The following is a 13011-nucleotide window of genomic DNA, read 5'->3' on the forward strand; positions in this document are numbered from 1 at the left end:
CTTAAAAGCAGAAGGTTTTCCTCACCATAAGCTTATAGCAGTCTGTACTGGCTGAAAAGCCTCCCAGCCAGCACTCCAGCCTCTCCCCTCCCAAGTTCAGTTCTTTGAGAGTCATTGATGCCATGAGCAGAGATGAAGGAGGACAGTGAGGTCAAGCATTTTTCTCCCCTCTTTATAATTCAGTTTCTTGTGCTAGAAACATCTTTGCTGAGTCATGGTGACAAACAGTCTCTTGTGGACATAAGGTTTGAGTCATCCTTGTGATAAAATGTACATTTCTTGTTCATGCCTTCTCTATGCCAGAGAATGGCTCTTTGAACAGGTGATGGTTCATTAACACCTGGCTAGGGTGCCAGTGTGTCTTTGTCTTTGAAAACTGGTTTGGGCCTCCTTTTCTAACTCTGGAGCATGTAACAACAATGTTATACAGTAAAATCTTATAACTTTACATGCAGTGTTGATACACACATTGTACCAGGACAATAATATTCTACAGATTGAGTTTTCAACTGATATTTCACAAGGCAAACAGTAATGTTTAAGGAATAATGTAACTATACTGAAAGTGCACTTTATAATCTTGTATCTAGAGGTTAGTCACCAGGGGATAATATGTTTCAGTGATGGCCCATTCAAGCAGGAGGGAATTGTTACTTCTCCCTGGTTAACCGTATTAATGTATTGCAATGTATTGCAATGTTCAATTATCTAGCCTTGCTCCATCCCAAGCCTATCAATGGAAAACTGTCAGAGACAACTTCAAACAATCAAAACCACATGGAGGTTTAAAAAAAAAAAAAAAAAGATTGCCCTGTCTATGCATAGAGACAAAAGACTGTTTCGGCATAACACAGAGTGGGGAGAGGCACTCTGTATCCATGCACTGAGGAAAAATCTTGTGGCCTGGGGATGTTTTCATGAAAGTTTGGATCTTAGTTCCTGTGAAGCCAACTGGCTCTGCAACAGACTGAACTTGGGGTCGGGGGATAACAACCTACTTTATTAGATAGGAGAGGTAACTATTAATAAATATAGACCCAGGTTTGCATTTTATGCTTTTGTATTGTAACCATTTGTTTCCACCACTCTTTCTTGTTTATAGTTGACTCTCTATTCTTTCTTAAATAAACCTAATTTTGTTTTATTATAAGTGCTCACAAGTGCCATGTGATTTACGGGAGTGGTGGTTTAAGGTAAAACCAGTAAACTGGGATACACTGCTTCTTTGGGGGTGAAGGTTCTGAGATTTCTGAGAGTAGTCAGTGTCAGGCTGGGTATCACAGGAGAACTCTTCAAAGGGACTCGGGGACTGGGGTGCACTTGCTGTTAACATGCAAGGTGAAGACAGGGCTGGCATTGGCCAGAGGCGAGTGCTTGAATGACTAACAGGCTGGTGGTGTTAGAGAGCTAACACCCAGCCATTGGGCAAGGCTATCTCTCGCTAGAGGTAGGGGATAACAAACTGACTCTCAGTCCTGGGCACCTGAGAACTGTCACACTTATCCACCTACTTAGTTACTGTAGATTACTAAATTCCAGAGTCCTCTATCAAGGGCCAGTTTGACCTTAAATAGACACAAACAGTACAAGAACCCTCCACACCACACTGCAGCAGGTCAACTCAACTGCCCCCCGGTATCAGCTCTAGAGAAAGCAAGAGACACCTCTAGATTCCCTTTGACAGCTTGAGGCCATGTAAATCATGATGTTGGCTCTAATCAAGAGGCTTGCCTTAATGACAATGAGTAATCTACCATATACACTGTATTCTGCCATCTGTAATTCAAAGTTCACAGTGAAATCAAATAATATATTTTTCTTTCCTTGCTATAGGGAATACAAGGACAATATCAGAAAAGTTGACGATGGCATAAACGACATTGTTTCACTGCTTGAAGATTTTTATGGAAATGATGGAAAAACTGCCTTTATCTTAACTTCTGACCATGGAATGACAGATTGGGGTGATACTTTTTAAATCTCTAAAGTTACTTAGCAGTTGAGATTATTGGCAAATTTCTGATTATTTAGAATATGAGCAGGTTTGGGAGCTTCACTCACTATGAAAGCTCTGCTGCTTCCACTCTGCCAGGTGCTTGATTTTGTATGGGGCCAAATGACTCACTGCAACTTTGGCTGAGGAGGAGAAGATTCTGGAGTGATGGAGTTCAGGACTCATGGAGAGAGAAAGTTTACTGTAGTGGAGTTTCCATTTAAATGAGTCTCCATCCTTTTCATAAAGGTCAAAAGCTGTCCTGTGCAGCTAATTAAAGCTATGTTGAGACTAGCTGAACCCCCATAAAAACACAAGGGGACACACCTAGTGTTAATTTCCAGTTGCATACAAAAAGCTATGTTAATGTATATGTTCTTTGATCACTTCACATTTTCTACTTAAAATATTTTGTGTGGTAAAAGTCCTTTTAATACATGTTGTTATCAGTTACACCAAAGGGCATGTTCATCTTATGTGTGAAAAAGCTTGGCTAGATGTTCTCTTAAAGACTGATAAATTATGACTTCCTCCCCCAACAAAATTAATTACCATAAAATAATCATGTCAGCTACCAAAAAAGAGGTACATTTTACTAGTCTGAGGTCTTGGCAGCAGTTGTGCTGTAGTGTAAGACACATGAGATTCAGAGAAACTTCAGTCTTTCTTTTTGTGGACCTGGATCAAATGTACCACTATGGTGACAGTCAGACTTCAAGGGGAAAGAGATTGCAACTTCCATGTAAAGAATCTATCTTCCAGAAAGCATCTGTATCATCTAATAGCCTTCTGAGGAGGAGCATAAACTAAATAGGGTAAAAAGAGCATGCTCAAGATCTCCTCTAAGGTTTTCTCTTGTTGTGAGTAGCCCCATTTAAGCAAAGAAACATCTGGTTTCAGCGATGTAATCAGATTGAGTACTATGTTGTATTTTTGTTGCCAAATATTACAAGTGGGGTTTGTGTATCAAGCTGGCACTATGTGGCAAATAACTGCAATAACTCATGGTGTTATATATTTCTACTTAGATGTGTTTGGGGATGCAGAATGTGGGTTTACTTGAGCATTCACTAGGCCAGTCCTATGTGTGTCCAATTGGAAGTGTGGCAGAATAAATGGTTACCATTAGCGTTCTGTAATTCTGAGGTAAGGTTAATCCTCTTGAAGGAAGATTCTGTTCTAATGGGTGGTAAGCCATGGAGACTTTCCTGCCCAGCATCCTTGGAAGCTATTTGTTTTGAATAGCAGTATATTTATAATTATTAGCATGAGGCATTGTGAATCATTGATGTTTCAGGTACATTTCAGGAGTAAAATACAGAGTTGATTAATGCCTTTTGCATAAAACTACAAACTGTTCAGAGATGGAATAACAGGATTTGTTTACTCCCTAATAATCCATCAGAGAGGATAAGAGTTTATTTATGCCTATCTTTGAAAGCAATCAGTCCAATTATCATTTGCTCATATGCAGAACAAAGGTCTGTTTGAATATTACATTTTATTGTTGAGTAGATGACATTTATGTTGGCACATTTGAATTTTAGAATACATTTTTCCTCTTTGTTCTTACAGGCAGCATTCACCACAATAGAAAGACTTTGGGTGTCACTATCATCTTCCTAAGCCTGACTTTGCTTTTTTGTTAATGCATATTTTTTATTTTTGTTTCACAAGCTGAAAATTAACTAGCTTTGTGAAAAGTGCATCTGGAATCCTGGAAAAATATTTAGGGATTCTGCAGGTAGCTCTCTCTAGCTTGGAGGTTATTGATCATGACGCAAGGCCTTTGAAAGTAGAAGGAAAGGAAGACACTTGAAATGAGCCAACAATGTGGTGCAGTTGCAAAAAAGGCTAATATCTTTCTGGGGTGTATTAAAAGGAGTGTTGTATGTACAACATGGGAGGTAATTGTTTTGCTGCACTCAGCACTGTTGAGGCTTCAGTTGGAGTGTTGTGGCCTAAGGCATCCAACTTTGGGTGCCACACTTTAAGAAAGATGTGGACAAACTGGAGGGAGTCCAGAGGAGAGCAACAAAAATGATAAAAGGTTGAGATAAACTGACCTGTTGATGAAATGTTAAAAAACAAAAACAAAAAAAAGAGCATATTTAGCTTTGATAAAAGAAGACTGGGGTGGAGGGACCTGATATGTTAAAGACTGTTTGTAAAAAGAATGGTGATTAATTGTTCTCTGTGTCCTGTGAAGGTAGGACCAGAAGTAATCGGCTTAATTTGGAGCAAGGGAGATTTAGGTTAGCTATTAGAAGAAAACTCCTTAACTATAAGGATAGTGAACACTGGAATAGGTTGCCAAGGGAAGTTATGGAATCCTCATTCTTAGAGGTTTTTAAGAACAGGTTGGACAAATACATGTTGAGGATGATCTAGATATATTTGGTCCTGGCACAGCACTAGATGACCTCTCGAAGTCACTTCCACCCCTACTTTTTTATGTTAAGTTGTGCTATTATTTATTTTGAGTCCATTCAACATGTGTTAGGCACCTGACAAAAACAAGTAAAGACACAGTTCTTGCCACAAAGAGCGTATGGTCTAATTTTGACATGACACAAGGAATGATGGTCAGAGACACACACATAGGGGGCAAAGAGCTAGGTGAGAGGAAAGGGATAATAAGAATGAATGTCATGTGGCTACTCAGTAAGGCAGTGGCACACATTCATGGGTCAGTTTAAAACAAAAAAAATTTACGCTAAAATTTACTTTTCTCCTGTGATGGATTCACTACACTGGAGAGAGGTCCTAACTCACGCCTGATGAATGGAGGCAGAGCTCCCTTTTTGAAACTGAAAACTCCCATCTGATTCTATCCCAGTCATTGTGCTCTACAGAGAAGAGCAAATGTTGCCTCTTCTGCTCTCTGTGCGAGGACTTTTTCAAGGAATTCTTTCCCCTGAAAAATATTTTATTTTTTCCACTGGAAATTTTTTCCTTCTCCATTTGTCCAGGCCATTGTCCGGGGAGGAGAAGATCTTCTTGGAAACCGTTTGATGTTTGGGTCTGGGGACTTCCAAACCCTAGTGGTACATCCCACATCCTTATAGTAGTTGTAGAAACTGAGCAGCTGCTGCAGCAACTTCAAAAGGCTTCTGCATATGAACTCAGAAAGAAAAGAAGTCTTGCATTGGAAGGGAATGCAGTGGTTGGGGCAGATTTTCCCAGAGTAGTTCCCAGGGGGATGTGCTTAGCAGCCTTCTGCTTTGCTGAACAATGGATTTGGGATACACCGAGGGTTTCAGAAGGGTAGTCTTAGCACCTGACACCAACCTGACTTCTCTGCTGGATAATCATGCTTCCATTAAGAGCCAATCTTCTCACTGCTAGAAAACAGTTTGCAGTTCATTGGGGACAGCAGCAGAGAGAGGAGTTTTTGAACCTCTGCTAGTCTGCTCTCTGCCAAGGCCTGCACTATGAGAAAAAAATCTAAACAAGTTCAGGTAGGGGAAAAGATCTCCCTTAGTGAGCCCATGCAGATAAGCAGCATCTATTCTTCCCTGCTCCTGCACTTCTGCCCTTCTTTCTCAGAGCTAGTTTCCTTTCTACCCAAGGTGCCATCCTTCTTGGATTAGCAATTTCACTGATTGGCTCTGATCCAGTCATCAAAACAGAGAGAAGTGGGAGAACTTTGTGTGTAGAGGCTTAAATCCACAAATCCTTCCCAGATCTCCAGGTTCTTAGGCTCGAAGCGGCTTACAAGAAAGCAGAGTTAGTTAGCAAACTTCAACCTTTCATTTGTACCCTACCAGTTGTCATGCATGCAACCTCAACTCTATCTCTGGAGCATATATATTAAGATTTCATCTTTAATTACATAATTAAATTTGATATTCTTTCAAACCCTTCTCATACACACGCGCGCACACACGCACACCTTGTAGAATGCATTTTGTAAGGTATACTGGGAACAGGACAGGGCACCTGTGGTTCCCCAGCTTGTTCAGTGGGCACCTTTCACCACTGGAGATGGACAGTGGAGGCTGCAGATACTTTATACCTTTTGAAAATCAAGTCAATTATTTAGGTGCCTAGGACCCTTTGCCCAAATTTATAGACATGTTTAACTTTACACACCTGAGTAATCCCTTTGGTTTCATTGGCGCATGCAAGTTAGATACATGTATATGTTTTCAAAGGTTTGGAGCCTAAATGCTTAACTTTGGGCACTCCAATTTGAAATTTTTGACTGGAATTTCCTTGTGCCTCGGTTTCCACATACTTTAAAATGCGGAAAAATATCTATTTCAGAGGGTGTGGTGAAGCTGAAGTTAGCCAATGTTTGTAAATTGCTTTGTGATTCTCAAATGGGTGGCACTACATAAGTGCACACTTTAAAAGAAAGGTTTCTAAAATGTCTCTTGTCATTCTAGTAAAATAACAGGTGGTGCTAGTGTAGCCTGCCTGAAGAATATAGACAGGATATTTTTTCTAGGCAGAAATTTAAACTTGGCTCTGTGAGAGCACTATTTGCCTTGCTTATCAAGTCATTGTGTGTTTGGTTTGTCATATCTGTAGGCTCTCATGGAGCTGGCCATCCCTCAGAGACTTTAACACCGTTGATTGCTTGGGGAGCTGGAGTGAATTATCCACAGAAAGTCACATCCCAGTTCTTTGAAGATGAATTTTTAAAAGGTATGTAAACAAATCACCAAATTACATTAAAAGAAATTACTTTTTGTTTTGTTGCACTACTTTTCAAGGGAAAGGGCAATATTTGTACCTCACATCTATCCGATTTAAACTGCATTGAAGTTATGAAGCAGTAAGGTTTGTAAGCAAGAAAACAAAGGCAGAATTTGCCCCAGAGTACCTTGTATTCTACATTACAAGAAAAAGGGGTGGTTGGGGGAGTATGTGGTGATGGTTGTGGAAGGCTTGTCTCATGAGTAAAATCACACTTGCAGAGTTACCTTCCAATCAGCATATCAAGGGCTTCCCAACAGGTGTGAGAAGGATATTCATGTCCCAGAAACTTTGGATGTCCCAGATGAAACATGGTTCTGAGGATGCCTCTGAGGTTAATTTATCTGCACAGAAGCCAAATACTTTTACACTGATTCCAGACTTTCTTGTAGCCCCACCATAGCATAGCAGTAGTCATGCTGCCATGGTCTTGTTTTTTGCAGATGGCCTGAATATACTCCCCATCCCCAAAGAGTTTCTTAAAAGGGAGGAGCTGCCTGCATAAAATACTGATTGGGTAATCCTGCAGGTTTCCAGGTGAACAGAATACAGTGGAGAGCATAGCTATATTCCTGGCTTTAGCCCTTCCTGACAACAGCCCACGGTTTCCAAATCTCCTGAGCCCCAAATGCATGTCTCTTGCACAGAGAGACTTCTGTATTCTCTGTTGAAGAAATGGATGTGCCGTGGAAATACTGCTTTCCTCCCACACTCCTCTTCTGCAAATTGGGGGCTCTTCTGTTTCATTTTCCTTTCTGTGGCTGTAGTGGAACTTAAGGTAGTTGTGCTTTTGGAGTAAAAGAAAGCACTGCCTTGACCCTTCCTTATGTTTTCTTTTTTTCCCTTTAAATTTTTTTTTTTTATTTCAGAAAAATTATGCAGTGCTTGCAAAGTGCTAATATAGAATTCACCTTTAATATTCTAAATACATGGTATATTAATGTACTGGACTACTGAAACGTCATTGGGGTTCTGTGTTGCCATGCATGTTTTGAGATATTACATCATGCACTTGGCTTGCCTTTCTCTTTTCTCTTGTACTCCATTTTTGTACTTGTTTCATTTCTCAAGACTTCCTGAGGGTCTAAGATTGCTCAGGATCAATGGGGTAGCAAGTTTCTATGTTGCTATATTCTTTGTCCGGCTACATTAGAGATGGGAGTAAAGAGGCAAAAATGAGCAGTCCTGAGGTTTTCATTCTGCCATATGCTTGAGAAGAGTAATGGTGTCAGAGACTAAATAAATTTGACTACTCTGGGTATAGATGATAACATTTCACTTTTTAGGATCAAGTATTTGCACAAAATTAGTGCATCTCCAGTAGGTTTGAAAATAAGCCACAAAATAAATATATTGACAGTAAGCAAAAATGGCTGACTTTGAGGGCTAGGTCATGAAGGTTGAACTGCCAGAAATGTCAAGGTGTAGTTTTCTGTGTAGTTGCACAAAGAAAAGGAGGACTTGTGGCACCTTAGAGACTAACCAATTTATTAGAGCATAAGCTTTCGTGAGCTACAGCTCACTTCCTCAGATGCATATCGTGGAAACTGCAGCAGGCTTTATATATACACAGAGAATATGAAACAATACCTATTCCCACCTGTCAAGGTTCCTCCCCCACTCTGAACTCTAGGGTACAGATGTGGGGACCTGCATGAAAAACCTCCTAAGCTTATCTTTACCAGCTTAGGTCAAAACTTCCCCAAGGTACAAAATATTACACCTTGGACAGGCCGCTACCACCACCAAACTAATACTGGTTACTGGGGAAGAGCTGTTTGGACGCGTCCTTCCCCCCAAAATACTTCCCAAAACCTTGCACCCCACTTCCTGGACAAGGTTTGGTAAAAAGCCTCACCAATTTGTCTAGGTGACTACAGACCCAGACCCTTGGATCTTAAGAACAATGAACAATCCTCCCAACACTTGCACCCCCCCTTTCCTGGGAAATGTTGGATAAAAAGCCTCACCAATTTGCATAGGTGACCACAAACCCAAACCCTTGGATCTGAGAACAATGAAAAAGCATTCAGTGTTTTACAAGAAGACTTTTAATAAAAAATAGAAGTAAATAGAAATAAAGAAATCCCCCCTGTAAAATCAGGATGGTATATATCTTACAGGGTAATTAGATTCAAAACATAGAGAACCCCTCTAGGCAAAACCTTAAGTTACAAAAAAGATACACAGACAGAAATAGTTATTCTATTCAGCACAATTCTTTTCTCAGCCATTTAAAGAAATCATAATCTAACACATACCTAGCTAGATTACTTACTAAAAGTTCTAAGACCCCATTCCTGTTCTGTCCCCGGCCAAGACGACTACAGACAGACACAGACCCTTTGTTTCTCTCCCTCCTCCCAGCTTTTGAAAGTATCTTGTCTCCTCATTGGTCATTTTGGTCAGGTGCCAGCGAGGTTACCTTTAGCTTCTTAACCCTTTACAGGTGAGAGGAGCTTTCCCCTGGCCAGGAGGGATTTCAAAGGGGTTTACCCTTCCCTTTATATTTATGACACGCCCCCCAAATCTCAGCTAGGGTGAAACACTGGCTGGGATTTCTTCCTGGAGCTCTAGGAAAACAGAGTTAATAAGACACATGCATCTCTAAATATACTACCAAGTACATAAAGACTACAATATTTTCCACATCTCAAGGACGATTTTAACCAGTTGATTCTGGGAAACTTTCACGGGAGAGTGCATCAGCCACTTTGTTAGAAGCTCCTGAGATGTGTTGGATGTCGAAATCAAAATCTTGGAGAGCTAAACTCCACCGAAGAAGTTTTTTGTTAGTTTCTTTGAGGGTGTGAAGCCACTTTAGTGCAGCATGGTCGGTTTGCAGGTGGAAACGCCGTCCCCAAACATATGGGCGTAGCTTTTCCAGAGCGTAGACAATGGCATAACATTCTTTTTCAGTGACTGACCAGTTGCTTTCCCTCTCAGACAGTTTTTTGCTGAGAAACACTACAGGGTGGAATTCTTGATCAGGTCCTTTCTGCATTAAAACTGCTCCCACACCACGCTCGGATGCATCTGTGGTTACTAGGAACGGTTTGTCAAAGTCTGGGGCCCTTAGTACAGGGTCAGACATGAGTGTCGCTTTAAGCTTGTTAAAGGCCTTCTGACACTTTCCGGTCCACTGAACAGCATTTGGCTGTTTCTTTTTGGTTAGGTCTGTCAGTGGGGCAGCGATTTGGCTGTAGTGCGGTACAAATCGTCTGTAATAACCGGCCAAGCCTAAGAAGGATTGAACCTGTTTCTTTGACTTTGGGACAGGCCACTTTTGGATAGCATCCACTTTGGCCTGTAGGGGGCTGATAGTTCCTTGACCCACCTGGTGTCCAAGGTAAGTCACTCTGTTTAGGCCTATTTGACACTTCTTAGCCTTAACAGTTAGTCCTGCCTCCCTTATGCGCTCAAGGACTTTTTGTAGATGTTCCAGGTGGTCTGCCCAGGAATCCGAAAATATGGCCACATCGTCAAGGTAGGCGACTGCATATTCTCCTAATCCCGCTAGGAGACCATCTACAAGTCTTTGGAAAGTGGCGGGTGCATTTCGCAGCCCGAAAGGGAGTACATTAAATTCATACAGCCCGAGATGTGTGATGAAGGCTGACCTTTCCTTGGCAGATTCATCTAGCGGTACCTGCCAGTACCCCTTGGTTAAGTCCAAGGTAGAGATGAACTGGGCCCGTCCCAGTTTCTCTAATAGTTCATCAGTGCGTGGCATTGGATAGTTGTCTGGGCGAGTTACAGCATTTAGCTTACGGTAGTCCACGCAAAAACGTATTTCCCCATCTGGTTTGGGAACTAGAACCACTGGAGATGCCCATGCACTTTCAGAGGGGCGGATTACACCCATCTGTAACATATCCTGGATCTCCCATTCTATAGCAGTTTTAGCTTGAGGAGACACCCGGTAAGGTTGGACCCTAATTGGGTGAGCATTACCTGTGTCAATGGAGTGGTATGCCCGTTCAGTCAGTCCTGGGGTGGCTGAGAACGTTGGCGCGTAGCTAGTGCACAGCTCCTGGATCTGCTGTCGCTGCATACGCCCAAGGGTCATGGAGAGGTTCACCTCTTCCACACCACCAGCACATTTCCCTTCGTAGTAGACACCTTCAGGCCACTCAGCGTCGTCTCCTCCCTGGGCTGTAAACTGACAAACCTTTAATTCTCTGGAATAAAAGGGCTTTAGAGAATTAATATGATACACCTTAGGCTTTCGGTTGGAGGTGGGGAATGCTATGAGATAATTAACAGCTCCCAGGCGCTCCTGGACCACGAATGGCCCTTCCCACGATGCTTCCATTTTATGGGCCTGGAGCGCCTTTAAGACCATGACCTGGTCTCCTACTTTGAAGGAACGCTCTCTGGCATGTTTATCATACCAGGCTTTTTGCTCTTTTAGAGCATCCTGTAAGTTTTCTCTAGCAAGGGCTAAAGAGGTTCGGAGGGTGTTTTGTAGGTTGGTTACAAAGTCCAGAATGTTAGTTCCTGGAGAAGGTGTAAATCCCTCCCATTGCTGCTTCACCAACTGCAATGGCCCCTTAACCTCACGGCCATATACAAGTTGAAATGGGGAAAACCCTAAACTGGGATGTGGTACAGCTCTGTAGGCAAAGAGCAACTGCTGCAATACTAGGTCCCAATCATTGGAGTGCTCATTTACGAATTTACGTATCATGGCCCCCAAAGTTCCATTAAACTTCTCCACCATGCCATTTGTTTGATGATGGTAAGGAGTGGCAACCAAGTGATTTACCCCATGAGCTTCCCAAAGGTTTTTCATAGTTCCTGCCAGGAAATTAGTCCCTGCATCTGTGAGGATGTCGGAGGGCCAACCTACCCTGGCAAAAATGTCTGCTAGTGCCTGGCACACACTTTTAGCCCTGGTGTTGCTTAGAGCTACTGCTTCCGGCCATCGGGTGGCAAAATCCATGAAAGTCAGTATGTACTGCTTTCCTCTGGGTGTCTTTTTCGGAAAAGGACCCAGAATATCCACAGCTACTCGCTGAAATGGAACTTCAATGATGGGGAGTGGCTGGAGAGGAGCTTTGACCTGGTCTTGGGGTTTTCCCACTCTTTGGCACACCTCACAAGACTGGACATAGGTAGAAACATCCTTGCCCATTCCCTCCCAGTGGAATGACCCCCCCAAACGGTCTTTGGTCCTGTTCACCCCAGCATGGCCACTAGGGTGATCATGGGCTAAGCTCAAGAGCTTGGCCCGGTATTTAGTTGGAACTACCAACTGTCTCTGAGGATGCCAGTCTTCCTGGTGTCCCCCAGAAAGAGTTTCCTTGTATAAAAGTCCTCTTTCTACAACAAACCTGGATCGATTAGAAGAGCTGAGAGGCGGTGGGTTGCTCCGTGCCGCCGTCCAAGCTCTCTGGAGGCTTTCATCTGCTTCCTGTTCGGTCTGGAACTGTTCCCTTGATGCTGGAGACATCAGTTCCTCATGGGATTGTGGACCTAGGCTTGGTCCCTCTGGAAGCGATATAGGGGATGGAGCTGTTTCTGTTGACTGTGAACCGCTCTCCGCTGGTGCACTATGTTGGGATTCAGGCTCCGGCTGAGCCTCTTGTGTAGGGTTATCGGCTGCTGCCAGTTCAGGTTCGGTGGGGCCCTCTGGTGTTGAGGTTGCAAGTACTGGATTCAGTGCTGACACGGGGTCTGGTGTTGGTTGTTCGGCTGGTTCCGGTTCTGGGACTGGTTCCGTCTGGGTCTCTGGGACTGGATCCACTACTGCTGTTGCAGACATTGGCCTGGGGTCCAGGTCCATCACCTCTGACTGGGTCCTGATAGAAGTTTCCGGAACAGAGCTAGGCCTCACGGCTTGTTTAGCCTGGTTGCGGGTGACCATTCCCACCCTCTTGGCCTGCTTCACCTGATTGGCCAAGTCTTCCCCCAACAGCATGGGGATGGGATAATCATCATAGACTGCAAAAGTCCACATTCCTGACCAGCCCTTGTACTGGACAGGCAACTTGGCTGTAGGCAAATTGAAAGAGTTGGACTTGAAGGGTTGAATCGTCACTTGGATCTCTGGGTTGATTAAATTGGGGTCCACTAAGGAAGCATGGATAGCTGACACTTGTGCTCCGGTGTCCCTCCACGCGGTGACCTTCTTCCCACCTACACTCACAGTTTCCCTCTGCTCCAAGGGTATCTGGGAGGTATCTGGGCCTGTGGACCTCTGGTGTGATTCCGGTGCAATGAACTGTAATCTGTTGGGGTTCTTGGGGCAGTTGGCCTTTACATGCCCCAGCTCGTTACACTTAAAACATCGTCCAGCTGACGGGTCACTG

At 43.1% G+C, this 13011-nt stretch overlaps 2 protein-coding genes across 10 annotated transcripts in view; one reads left to right on the forward strand and one right to left on the reverse strand.

Moving 5' to 3' along the window:
- Positions 1–208, reverse strand: part of LOC140907079 (uncharacterized) — a 32232-nt gene extending 32024 nt beyond the window's left edge. For both annotated transcript variants that reach the window (XR_012157361.2, XM_073332245.2), the window contains exon 1: positions 26–208. The gene's annotated coding sequence lies outside the window, so the exon portion shown is untranslated. The remainder of the gene's footprint in view (positions 1–25) is intronic.
- The window catches only part of PIGN (phosphatidylinositol glycan anchor biosynthesis class N), a 169918-nt gene that overhangs the window by 48195 nt on the left and 108712 nt on the right, over positions 1–13011 (forward strand). For all 8 annotated transcript variants that reach the window (XM_073332239.2, XM_073332240.2, XM_073332242.2 and 5 more), the window contains 2 exons: positions 1834–1964; positions 6530–6646. In XM_073332239.2, coding sequence (XP_073188340.1) covers positions 1834–1964; positions 6530–6646 — 248 coding nt within the window. The remainder of the gene's footprint in view (positions 1–1833; positions 1965–6529; positions 6647–13011) is intronic.

This window comes from Lepidochelys kempii, chromosome 2 (genome assembly GCF_965140285.1).
Source record: "Lepidochelys kempii isolate rLepKem1 chromosome 2, rLepKem1.hap1, whole genome shotgun sequence".
Taxonomy (NCBI): Eukaryota; Metazoa; Chordata; order Testudines; family Cheloniidae; genus Lepidochelys; species Lepidochelys kempii.